At 45.6% G+C, this 13479-nt stretch overlaps 1 protein-coding gene across 2 annotated transcripts in view; it reads right to left on the reverse strand.

The window, feature by feature from the left end:
• Positions 1-510: 510 nt before the first annotated feature.
• CBFB (core-binding factor subunit beta) overlaps positions 511-13479 on the reverse strand; it is a 44657-nt gene continuing 31688 nt past the window's right edge. For both annotated transcript variants that reach the window (XM_062007369.1, XM_062007370.1), the window contains exon 6: positions 511-2705. In XM_062007369.1, the coding sequence (XP_061863353.1) occupies positions 2637-2705 (69 nt within the window). In that variant the 3' untranslated portion in view covers positions 511-2636. The remainder of the gene's footprint in view (positions 2706-13479) is intronic.

Raw genomic sequence — 13479 nt, forward strand, 5'->3', positions numbered from 1 at the left:
CCAGCTGTAGCACGTAACACTCATTTTACCCACAGAATTTTACCACATTTCCCCAGCACCTCAGCTCCAGTGTGCAAAGTGCCCTCCTCCCTGTCCAGGGCAAGCTTTAATGGCTGCTCCAAAACCATTCCCATGAACAATACTCTTCTGTAAACCTGTTGCAGCCCAATGAGGTAAAATCCCTGAGGGCTGCTCAAGCTGATCTCCACTTGCAAAGGAAGCAGGGTGTATTGGTTATAGACTCCCACGAGTTTCAGGGCACTCAAGTCTGTCTTTTCCCCATGTACAGCCTTCTTTTGAAGGTTCTGAGGGAGAGATGAATACCCCAGGGCCAGTCCCTGGATCCAGGGGGGGGATGTCCAGGTTAGGCAAACGGCCACTGGATGTCAGTGCTGCCTCAGCCACGGCCACTGAGGCAGCCTGGCCCGGGCAGTGGGTTGGAAAAGCACTCCAGAACACCCCACAGCTCGGTGTGGATTATCAGGATGGCAGAAATCAAGTCCCAGCAACTTGTTCTCACTACACAGAAGTTTATTATGAAAGTTAAACATACAACACAAAGTAGCAAAAGCAATCCTGTAGCTTAAGGCAACTCTTACAGGAGGTGAGAGAGGAGATGATGCAACTTCAGTTTAAATAGAAATCACGAAAAATATCGAATTGCATCAATAACTTAAAAATGCACTTTAAAAAGTCTGCACTAACCAGCAGAGGGGAAGGGCTCCTGATCTTAATGCCAGCATTAAGATGTGGAAAGCAGCAGAACGCTAAATGATGAGAGGGAAAGGTCAGTATTTACACACACAGTGAGGGGAGTATCCGGTAGCATCATTTCCTGCGTCCTCGTGGTTGAGCAACCACTGGAGGAAACGTTCAGGAAGCCTTGTAAAAGGAATCTTCAGGGCTATCCCATCAAAAATAGAGATGGCAGAGGAGACTCGAGGCCTGGGGTGAGTGCAGATGGAGCTGTGTGGCCCTCCCGAGGACTCACTGCAGAAACACTTCGGGACAACCCGAAGGGGAGAAGGATGTGTGGTCATGGGGTGGAGGTTACCTTGTGTGAACCACATGTAAATATCACAGCATTCCTGTTGGATGGCTGTCTCACACTTGACAGTTACTGACATTTCAAAGGGAACGTTAAACGTTCACATTAACACACAGACGGCTCCCTCCACGTGTTTTTGCAAGACCTCTTTTGCATTGTTTTGCCACTAATGAGGAAGGCAATTATCTGAATGACAGACTTTGCTACAGGTGTAACTGCTTGAACCATACAGAGCTTGTACCTTTAAAAACCATTCTTCAGGTCAGACCACCTGCTTACAACAAAGCCTTGAAGTGCCCCTTCACTGGGGCGGGACAGGAGGCACCACACGCTGCCACAACGTCAGATTTCCAACCCCTTTTCTTCAAATATCAGATGCAACGAAAAATTTGGAGCAAGCCCATTCACCATCAACCCCAGAGAAGGCAGGACACCTCACCCAGGCTGACTCACCCCAGAGCCGCCCCTTTGGGTACTGCAACGTGGTCTGGACGTGCAGGAGTGTGATGGAAGCGCCACGACTTGCCCGAAAGCCTACGATACAAAATAGTGCTCAAAGCAGCTTAAACATGATTTAATGTGTCTCGTCACCTCGCAGCCGGTTGCTTTTGGTTCCCAGTTGTTTGACAGGCTGTGGAATCTGATGGTGGAGAGTTGCAGTATCCCTTTTTCCAACCTGCTTAAAAAAATCCCTGAATAAAACAGAAGCCAGCCTGTGACTTCCCATGAGTTTCAGTGAAGTGCTATGGACAGGGGCAAAGCCACCACCCCAACTCATCAGAAACAGGACAAGGATCTAAGACAGGTAGCGGGGGCAGAACGCATTAACGCACCAAACCAGACATTTTAATGATTTTAATCCTTTAAAAAAGTGGAACCAATGAACTGCTGGCAGTCAAAAGAACACTGCAACTGCAACTCTTCAACCCACAGCGTCTGAAAGCCGATTCCAACGGCTCTGATTCACTGGGTTTAGCTTGGAAACAACACAAAATCATGTCAGCGGGTTTCAAGGAGAGGTCTGGCAAAAAAAACCCCCCGAGAAAGACAGAAAACTGAAAGAAAGGTAAGAATGCATATCTAAAATCAAAGCAGGAGCACAATAAGGACAATCAAAAACTCCAAAAGCCCATGTTAAAAACAAATAGTAAGCTTGGAATGCATTGGCTTCCAGCAGTTTACAAAAAAACCCCAACAACAACAACAAAAGAACTTTGAAATCTGTAATATCCTGACCTATCCAAGTGACAGCTTTTCTTACAGTGGAGGAAAATGGTTTTATAGCTGCATAAGTTTCCGTTTCACTAAAATAGTGCCAACAACAACAACAAAGAAGTTTGCATAGAAAAAAACCAAACCAAACCACCCCGAACTTTCAAATTGCCAACTGGCTGCATGCTCCGAATGGGAAACGCAGGGATGGTGAGAGATAGTGCAAACCATGGCAGCTGGCGGTGACTCCGAGGGCCGCAGGTCGGGACGCAGAGCGTCCTTCTGCCCAAGTTCTCACAGTTTCTGGTCTTTTATTGGAATCCTTTGCCAGTAGAAGCAATGCAATGTGTGTGCAGCCCCACGCTGCGCCTGCTGCTTAGCGGAGTTTGAGGTCGTCGCCACTGCCGAGGTTAGAGCCCGGGCTAGGGTCTTGCTGTCTTCTTGCCTGTGGTATGAAATGTGTGTTTAAGATCAAAAGAAAGGGATTCGAGTCAGCAGTTCAGCTAATTTATTCACTGTAGTAACATGACTGAAACCACAACTAATTCTAAGGCAGAAACGTTACATTTGAAGCAGTTAATACACTCACTTTTAACATCAAAATCATTTCCACTCCCCCTCAATTCACTAATTCCCCAGAACCAACAGGAAAATCAAGAGGAGGGCTGTGGGCACCATCCTCTCTCTGGGGACAAAGCAGGGTTGGCAATCTGGGGAGAGAGTGTGCACACACACACACATGTGTGTGCCCACTGAGACTGCCCCAGAAGCCCAGTCTACACCTCTTCAGCAATGAGCAAGAGACTTCCAGCACAATTTTGTGCCTCTTCTTCCAAAGCACATTTTCTTTCTTGTGAAGTTCCCCTCCATTAACCTTTTCTGTACATATTTTTAGGACCAAGATTTTAGGGAGAACAATGGCAGAGGATGTTACATCACTTCTAAACAAACCTCCCCTTGGTATTTTTATGTGGCAAAGATTCACTTGAGCTTCTCCTGGAACAGAGGGGTTTGTAGTACAAAACACACTAGCACAACTTCATCCATTGACTGACACATGTCTTTAACACTCCTTAGAAGCTGGGGTTTACTGCAGCATAGGTTTTGCTTTGGTGCACTTGTAAAATCAGCAATAAAACAAAACTGAGAACACCCTGGTACTTACAGTTGCTCCTTTAAACAAAAGATTCTGTTAAACTGAGTTGGTATTTTGAAGAGGGAACTAAGGGTGGTTGGGTACAGTAAGGTCAGAGGCACTGCCAGCTGCTTTCTCTACCTCTACACTTGTAGGCTATAGGTAAAACCTTACCATTTTGCCTGAAATACTTGGAGTGATGCTTCACTTCTGGGGACATCTAACGTGCCAGTTGTTTTCCCAGCCACTTTAGCATCAATACTGCTATTCAACATTTAGAGCACACCACTCTCAACGTGGAGGCAAGGCTGCACGAGCAGCATTCTGTGTAGCTCCACCAGTTGCAACATTCAGCATCTCAAAAAAACCACTCTCCAAAAAATGCAAACCAAGTGGCTGCTTCCCTCCTTGGAGAGGCTGCTGGCGCCTGCTCGAGGGGGGCACAGGCTGGAGCGAGGCGTCTGGACCGCTGAAGGCCGTGGTTTAAGCAACCACAACGTTCACACTGAGCAATATGAGTACTTCAACTCAACCACGACTGACAGAAGCACCAGTGCTGCTCTGGGGTGTTCCCTGGGCTCTTCTGAGTCACCTTTACTGACAGAGAGGAAGCCTTCCCGCCAGCACACAGTGTGCTGGCCCCTGAGCGCCCGCTCCCAAACTCTCCAACGTCTGCTGCCAACACCAGTTTCTCCAGTTCAGACTTTTCTTTCCCTGTTCACTTCTTGCTGCCTTGTCTACCATTCCTAGTGCCTGCCTAGCTTTATGCTCCCAGTGCAACTGGTTACCTTTGCTCGAACACAGAGCTGTTGCTTCCTTCTCCTATTTAAACACTCTTTAGAGTTACATTTTCCTTCCATGTGCAGTGACCCCATCCTGACGCACACAGAGGCCACCCAACAAATTCCTCCAGCAACCACCACGTTTCCAGAAAGGACAATTCCCTCCTGCACTTTTAGTGGTCATCTTGTCTCAGAAACACCCTCAACCATTTCAAACATCACAGTTGCTACCTCCTACGTCAGTGTTACCCAGTGCTGCTGTTGGTTCCGTTTCAGGCATTTAGGGGGCAGGTGATCTTTGCTCTATCAGCACCACGTGTGCTTTCAGCAAAGGAAACAATCTGCTTTTTCTTCCACGCAGAGCTCTGAACACGACAACCACCATCACTGCTGGCACACAAACCCACAGGTTTCTCAGTAATCTTTCTGAGGAATCACGTTAAAACTAGCAGCTGTAACTGCATCCCACACTGAAGATTTCAAGTAAAGGGTGTATTCCTTTCAGCCCCTGAAGCTGCTTTTGCAAACTGCCTTCTTGGGAGAGAAGGAAAATATCGGGACATGGCATTTAATTGAGATTTTCACATCCTTTCCAACTGCCAAATCATTCAGCTTTGACTATCGAGACCACGGTATGTTAACAAGCAATAGCCTGCACTTTCCCCCCCGCCTTCAACACAGGAGTAAACTGTGCTGTAAACACTTTTAAGACAAAATGGTTGTTCAGCAAGTCTAAATAGACACTTTTGCACTAATTTAAGAGTTGTACTAAGACTAACAGAAGGATAGTAGCTCTACTTTTATACTTTTCTCCTATAGAACAGACCCTGACAACATCTGGTTTTTAACTGCCACCTTTCTTCTAAAAGGTAAGGCAAACACTGTCTTTAAGTGTTACCAACATATTACTGACACCAATCCAGCACTTGACACAAGTTACCAATTTTGTACTGGATAAACAATTTTGCACTTAACTAGAAAAAACCCAAGTTAATAGTTGCTTTTAGAGTAGCAGGAGAGCTTCTCCTTCAGAAACCAGACCATGTGCACAGCAACTTCATTGTCTGACTTCAGTGCAGGCTCCAAGGTATAGGCATATGGTTGCATTTATGCTCTGCCTAAAAGAAGCCTTTTCTTTCAAAACATTTGAAAGGATTCACATGATTCATGACCTCATTGTTATTTGTAGAGTCTGCAGAAGCTGCCACTGAACAAACTACCGGCCTTGCCCTTTCAAGTGATACGCGAAAGACACAACAAACGACCCTCCAACACGCTGAGAGCAGTCAGTACAGAGTCTCACACTGGTATATGGGGATGAAGGTGGAATTTTGCCCTTCAGTGAGTGGGGATTTACACAATAACTGCCAGATGTTGGAATGACTGCTCTGCTTCCCTCAGACAACCTCCTTCCCCTGTGCAACAGCATGTACACGTGAAACACTTGTTCTGCCAGTTGCCATCCTGCTGAGGCACGTGCACAGCATCTAACAGCTACAACTGTGCTTTGCATGCTGAAAGAAACGTAAAAGCACCATATATGGACCTAAAAAAGAATAAAACTCACTTGCAAAAGCCAGGAGAAATCACCTTATATGTAGACAGCATGCACACTGCAGAGCCTCAGGCATTGGGTGATATTTTTGTTCACTGGCAATGGGCAAAACACAACTTTCGTAAGAAATGCCACAAGATCCTTAGGGCCCACTTGCAGAAGGTGTGTGGCTACCACTATGGTGGTATCTGGTAGTTCTCAGACCGTGACAGGAAACTAAAAGTTCCTTTTGTAGATGTGAAATGGCAATCTCCAGAACTCCTTCAATCTGGGGTTCCCGTGCTCTCAGCGCAGCTCAACCCTCTGAGTTGCAGGGTCTGCTGGAATTTGACACACACATCTCACAGTGCCACACAGCAGCACCACAGCTGCTTAAAGGGAATAACAAGCTTCTCAAAGATTGAGGAGACTTGCTTCAATTAAGAAAGATGCATCTGTCTCTGCCACTGGGAAATGGAATACTCTGCCATGAGTCATGCATAATGAATCACGAGCAAACAGGAGTTGTTCATCTTACCTCAGCATATTTCATCTCTCAGTCAAATGCTGATTTGAAGTTTGAGGGAGCACTACTTTGTATGTTATTCAACCTGTTACTTAGTGAAAGGATAATATTTGCTTGCAAGAAGAACTTGTACAGAGCCCACCACTACTTTAATGTTCCTGAAGACTGGTGTATGTCAGCCCACACTGTCAGCTTCCTTCCACATATCCCAAATTGAGCAGCTCGTGAGGAGGGAGTTTCAATACCCCAAAATACATTGCACTCAGCTTTCAGCACGTGAAGCGACACAAATCTTCTGCAGCAAGGAAGGAATTAGAACTGGCCACAAGCCACTCAGAACTTCTGACATTGGAGACGATCTGATGAGAACTGCAGGAACATACTTGGCACAAACAAACCCTCATTTCAAAGCCTCCTATAACATGCTACTCTAGATTTAGTCACAGTGAGCTCATAATGCTGGTACCAGAGGGGTAATAACAAGAGAAAAGTTACTAAACAAAACCTGTTTAAAGAGTTTTCTTTAACTTTTGATTTGAGAGTAAGCAAACACAAAAAAGCATCCTCTACAATGCTCTCACACCTGTGCTCTCTTCAGTTCAATGACCTGTGAGCTTTTCCCAAGACTAACTAAAAGATAACTAGTATGGGCTAAAAGTCACATCAAGAGTATCATAGGGTCATAGAATGCTGGGGCTGGAAGGGCCCTGCAGAGCTGCTGCAGCCCCAGCCCCTGCTCCAGCAGCTTCCCCTGGCTCAGGGGGCACAGGAACGTGTCCAGCTGGGGTTGGAAACCTCCTGAGAAGGAGCCTCCACACCCTCCCTGGGCAGCCTGGGCCAGGGCTCCCTCACCTCAGCACCAAAGGACTTGCTCCCTGTATTTAAGTGGAACTTTTTGTGTTCCAGCTGATGTCCATTATCCCCAGTCCTATCACTGGACACTACAGAAAGCAGTGTTGCCCCATCCTCTTGACAGACACCTTTTAAATACTTATAAGTATTAATAAGATCCCCCCTCAGGCTTCTCTTCCCCAGGCTGAACAGCCCCAGGTCTGGCAGCCTTTCTTCATAACAAAGATGCTCCAGTCCCCTCAGTGTCTTGGTAGCCCTGCCCTGGCCTCTCTCCAGCAGTTCCCTGTCCCTCTGGAGCTGAGGAGCCCAGAACTGGACACAGAACTCTAGATGAGGCCTCACCAGGGCAGAGCAGGGGGGGACAAGAACCATGCTGGAGGGCATGTTGCTGGCTCATATTTAGCTTATTATCAATCAGCACTCCCAGGTCTGTCTCTGCAGAGCTGCTCTCCAGCAGGTCACCCCCAGCCTGTGCTGCTGCAGGGGGTTGCTCCTCCCCAGCTGCAGGACTCTGCCCTTGTCCTTGTTGAACCTCAGCAGGTTCCTCTGTGCCCAGCTCTCACCCTGCCCAGCTGGGAGGTCTGGCAGCACAGTCTCTGGTGAATCAGCCAGTGCTCCCAGCTTGGTGCCAGCAGGGAACTTGCTGAGGGTCACTCTGCCCTTCCACCTGGGTTGTAGATGAAGATGTTGAATCAGACTGAGCCCAGAACCGATCCCTGGGGAATTCCCTGGCCACAGGCCTCGGACTTGCCTTGGCTCTGTTTTTCACCACCCTCTGAGCTCTGTTGTATGACACACTCATATCTGTATCATGTTGACTTTCTTCTCAATAAATTAGATAGCTTGAAATCATCAAACCCTTCACTTTGAATTGTGACTCCTGGACAGGGACCACACTGAGGAACTGACACTTGTTACTGGGGCACTCGGGAAAAAGGAGTCCAAGAACAATGGCAACTCAGGAAGGCAGCACACAGGCAACTCCTGAGAAGCTGAGACAGTCAGACCCCATCTCCTCCTCCTCCAACCACTCTATCCTGACCCACACTGCAGCTGAGTGTGCTCCCAGCAGTGCCAACAAAACTCTTTCAGCTGGCTTTGAGAGAGCATCTGTAACTGCCTCCTTCCTGAGCACCTTTGGCTTCCCACACGCTCCAGGAAACCCACCCCCTTCACCACATCAGTTCATCAGGAGATAACACAGTCCTGCTGGCTGGTCCACATGACAGCACTTTGAAAGCAGAACTAGGAAAGCTGGAGAAGGTAAACGTGGCAAGCATGGCCAGGGCTGCCATGAAGACAGCCTTCCCTTTCAATGAATCACCTTAAGAAAACCCCAGCAGGCACACTTGGGACCTCTGAATACCAGGCAGTGAAACCCCAGGCACTGAGTTAATTTATAACTCGGGACGCTGGTGAGGGAGGGAAGGAAGAGGGAGATAATTTGAGGAAGGCTGTCCCAGAGACTAGCCAAAATAAAGTCTCTCTGTGGACAACTCCACTGCCATTCTTTAATTGCATTCTGGCAATTCCATACTGCTGAAATAGACAGAGCAGATGCATTATGTGCCTTGGCATCTGTCATCTATAATTTACTAAATAAGTGAAAAATCAGGCTATGTTATGAAAAACTAAACAGTGAACATTTGGATCCTCTTAGAAGGACTGTCAACCTCCTGAAAAGGATTGAAAAACAACCCCAAACTGAGAACACATTGCAGCTAGTTTTCTGAAAAGCATGTAACCACAGGACAAAGCAAACACCCAAACAAGAAACCTCTGAAATAAGAGGGCAATGTGCAGAAAAATGACCAGTTACCATCAAGCACACCTCCACAGTAGTCCTGAGGCAGACCCACACAAGAGAAAAACAACAAACTCAATGCTCTGCTCCGAGCTGCTGATTAGTAACAGCCTCCTGTAGAGAGATGTGAACACAGAATGCTGGCTGTGCCTCCACTTTAGTCTCTTACTCAACAGAGGAGTAAGGGCAGGGAAACTCAGCCTTCTCAGAACTGAAGTCTGCAAAACCAGAGCACTACGAGGCAGTAAGAATGGTGGCTTGTGTTTAACAGAACCTCTCTGGTGACAGTTACAGCCTGAAGCAGCACACTGTATGCTTTTGGGTCTCAGAGAAGAGACTCTCCCTCTCAGTCTTCACTTCTGGGAACAGCTTGAGCTCCAAAGCAATCCCATCATCACTATCCATCACATCTCTAAGCTGCTGGCAGGCAGTAAGGGACACAGTTTGTGACTCTCTGAGGTTTTACCTCACTCCTAGCAGGGGGAGGACTTGTAGCCCAGAGCCAGTCTCTGGACTTGCTTTGTTTGCTGGCCCTGACATCCATTTTGCAACCACCTCTCCTTTTCACTTGAACCTGGAAAGTAGCAGCCTTGGATCTTTCTTAATGCTGATGTCAAGCACCACTTATAGTATGCAAAAACTAGAACACAGTCTCTCAAATTTGGTAAGAGATGTAGGTGTCAGAGCAGTCCTTGTGGGACAAATGATGTTGTGAAGTCAATACCCAGGTCTCTTCTTTTATTCCTACATCCATCCTGATTGCCTTTCAGGCTCACTGAAAGTCAAGATCAACCATTTTCTTGACACAGGTCATAGATGAAAATCATCCAGCACCCACCTCCAAGATTTCACTTCCAGCTTCCAATGAAGTACCTCCTAGAACAAGAGTACTCTTGACTGAACCCCCCCCTCAGTCGTGCTCTGTGCTGCGCCTGCTCCCCAGAGCTGCCCAGCACGAGCAGCAGCATCTGCTTATCCATCCCGACCCATTCTCTTGCCCAAAATCTTTGCAATGGTCACACCTTTGTTTAAAAAGCTAGAGATTCTGGTACACCACATTGGTAGCTGGGACTAAAAGGTACTGACAAGCTGAGAAAGGAAAAAGCATGGCAAGAGTGTGGCTCTGAAGAGCTTTAGAAGCACAAGGCTAACATTTGTACTTCTGTAGGAAAACTTCCATGGGAGGAAAAAGAAAGAGCAAGCTCAAAGTGCTCCCTTTTAGAGTGTTTGAAGGCTGGTACAAAGGTTATAAATTTATAATTAATATTGATTGCCTCCAGACAGTGTTCCTCTGCTGCTCAGCCCCTTCCTAACCTTCATTGACTGAAAGAAGATGCTTATATTACAGTATTCCCTGATTTGCAAGATTGATCTCCCCCTGCGCTGCCATCAGCATCGATTCTGTGCAGCACACCGTGTTTTCCTGACACATGCATTCCAGAGCACTTCCACACAAATACCAGCTACTTAAAGTTCTTATGAAGCACTCTAGTCATAACATCACTGCCGTGCTTGTACTGCACTTGCACTGGAGAACTTTGAGGCCATGCACACTTTAATGCTTTTTTTCCCCCTTTAAATTATGTTGCATTCATCCTGAATATAAACAAATCATGTACATAAATGCTCACACACACACAGGAGCACATACAAAGCCTGAACCACCCTCTGCATATGAAGAATTAACAGTCTGGGGTTTCTTTCACCTTCAAAAAGCTGTATGAAAGGTGATACTGTTTTTATATCATTGTCACTTTGGAGAGCACATAAAATGAACAGTAATAAAGTTCATTCCAGATTAATTTTCAGGAAAAAAAAAACCCTTAAAAATAACAGTTTGATGAGAGAACTTCCCCCCAAACCTTACTGGAATAATATCTTGTCTTCTGAAGCCATTTATATTTGGCAAAAATACTGAGTCAGAGGGTTTATTTACACTAATAGTTGCCTTCCCCCCCCCCCTTAAAAAAAGAAATAAGGGAGAGTAACTTCACATCTAGAACCCTGGAAGAAAAGGAGAGTTAGTCCTGCCACTCGATTTTCTGTCAATGGTGAACTGCTTATATTTCTGTAGCATAATCCTGAGTTCACAGCTTCAGCAAGGTTAAATCAAATGTGTCTCTCCCACTTCAACAAACAGCCAAAACCTGTGTGGAAACATAAGGCAGGGCTGAATATTTACAATTCAGGTAAATCTCTGCTCCAGCAATTTCTAAAGAGCGGGCTTGGTGGAGTTTTTTGGTGCTTTGCACCAAGAGGGATTTCTACTGAAAGAACCAAAAGTTTCAGAACAGTTTGGGGTTTCCTCCCCCTTCCCCAGCAAAATGAAGGTTTTTAAAATGGGGATTTTATGAGGTTTCTTAAAATGGCTCTGCTTAGCCATTAATGCAATTTATATTTAGCACAAGACCACAAACAGATAGATTGCTAGACTAGGCTGTTTCAGGGAGAAGCAAAGCACTCTGCCTCTTTCCTCATGGTGTCGCTTTAAGAGAGCATGGCAGTCGTGGGAAACAAAACAGAAAAAGATGACACTTAAGAAATGCTGGTTGAACGAATCATGTTGGAAAACTGAGAAGAGATCCAACTCACCCCCTCAAGCAAAGCCACTAGAAGAACATCCTGAGCTAAGCTCAAGAGTAACACAGGAGGACAGACTGCACTCTCAAACAGATCAGTTCCATTGTGAAGTTACAGCTTGCCTATACAAAACTTCACCAAAAAACTCCCTACCTGCACAGAGCAACACACATTTTTACCTGTCCCCTTGAAAACCCACTGCTTTGTGCCTTCTGCTCCAGTGACAAGCTGGCAGGAGGCACCTACTTGCTGCTTTTATGGCTGAACACAGGTTGTTACTTCTAGTGTATTTTCATTTCCCCGACCGGATGCTGTTTACATCTCCCCAAATCATTCTAGACAGTGTATCTCATTTTGCATCATGGCCAGAACACAGAATAACCCCCATTTTTTTGTTTTTACTGGAAGATTCAAGCATATCTATACATCAACCTCACAGCAACTTCTGCAGAACGCTGCTCGTGACACTGAGCTCTGCTCATTCATACTGAAACCACATGAAACAGTGGCTCTCTCTCACCCAAGACACAAGGTGAAAAAGTAAGCATCTGCCTCAGTGATATCCCTTCAAGCTCCTCACTTTCTCTTATTAGTTTGACCAAGGGAAATGCACAAATACTTCAAGTTCATTTGCCTGCTCGATGGCATCAGCTCCAGAATGCAACCCTAAAGTGACAGCCGTGGACCAAGTTCCTGGTGGTGCAGTACTTTGCCTTCAACTGCTATGAAGCCACTAAACAGCTCCAGTCTGCCAAGGAGCTCAGTTCCTAAACGTGTAAAGCTTCATACAATCTCTCATTTTACAATACTCTTCATGTGCCATCGTTAAACATTCACTGTCACAGCATTCCAATGTTTCCTGTACACGTGAAAGCTGCTGACTGACATACACTGCTAATCTTGAATGCATTAATTAAAAACACTCACTGACCTCAAAAACATATTTGAAACAAAGAATCCTGAACACTGAGGCAGGATTTGTGGTATCTGATGTGTGACATACATCAGTTAACAGAAAAAACCCCAAAGCATCTCGTATTCAAAACTGAAACTATGTTCAAAAAGCACAACGGAACACGATTCAACCCAGAGGCACTTAAAAACTCCATTGAAGCCTCCTAAATGCACTCACAACCTATTTACATTACAGGAGTGCTGTAATTGCACAGAAATACGATCACTTCTGGAAATGAATGCACAACCTACCAAGCACTACTGATCCTGCCCTCAGATGCAAAGAATATGGTCATTAAACCAAACCTCTGTTGTGCTGATGAAGCCATCAATGGAAGCGATATTACGTGATGAAAAGGAAGGCAACAAGACTGACAGCACTCTGAGAGGGTCTCCTGGTGCCTCTTCTTTTTGTTTGGTTTTAATTGATTTTTTTTTTTTAGGATACTGAAAAATGCCAGTTAACACAGGGATTGTTCCCAAATTGTTACTGCATTTGCTCTTTTTCCTCCTCCTTCAGAGTGTCACCACTCTAACATGTAACTGTGACACACTAGCTGTTTTCACAGTTATCAACAAGCTTTGCTGATCACCCTTAGACAAGGATAAACCACTTTGTTTTAAAAGTCTACAGAAAGACTTGGAATAGGGCATCTCTTCTGCACAGAAAGCTGTATAAATAAAGAACTGACTCTGATTGTTTTCATATGCTGCCAGGTTTGGGATGGATAAATGTTTCCGAAGAGCTGGCGCCTCTGTTTTGGGTAGGAGTGGGTGGAATACTGCAGGATTCCCTTTCCTTCCCCCACTGAGGCAGAATCTGGTCTCTATTAGTGGCATTTCAGTTGTAATTCTACTGTCTGAAACATCCTGATTTCACATAGTGTTGCAATTCCTAAAACAATCATTAGTAGTGATGAGACTCCATTCCAGGACTGGTAATTGGGAGTTTTACTGTCCATGCCAAGCTTTGCAGGAGAGAAACACTTTAATCCTTAATAATGTTGAAAGGTGTATAGATACCACATTAAAAAGATTATGCTGAGAGCATC

Source organism: Colius striatus, chromosome 14 (assembly GCF_028858725.1).
Source record: "Colius striatus isolate bColStr4 chromosome 14, bColStr4.1.hap1, whole genome shotgun sequence".
Taxonomy (NCBI): domain Eukaryota; kingdom Metazoa; phylum Chordata; class Aves; order Coliiformes; family Coliidae; genus Colius; species Colius striatus.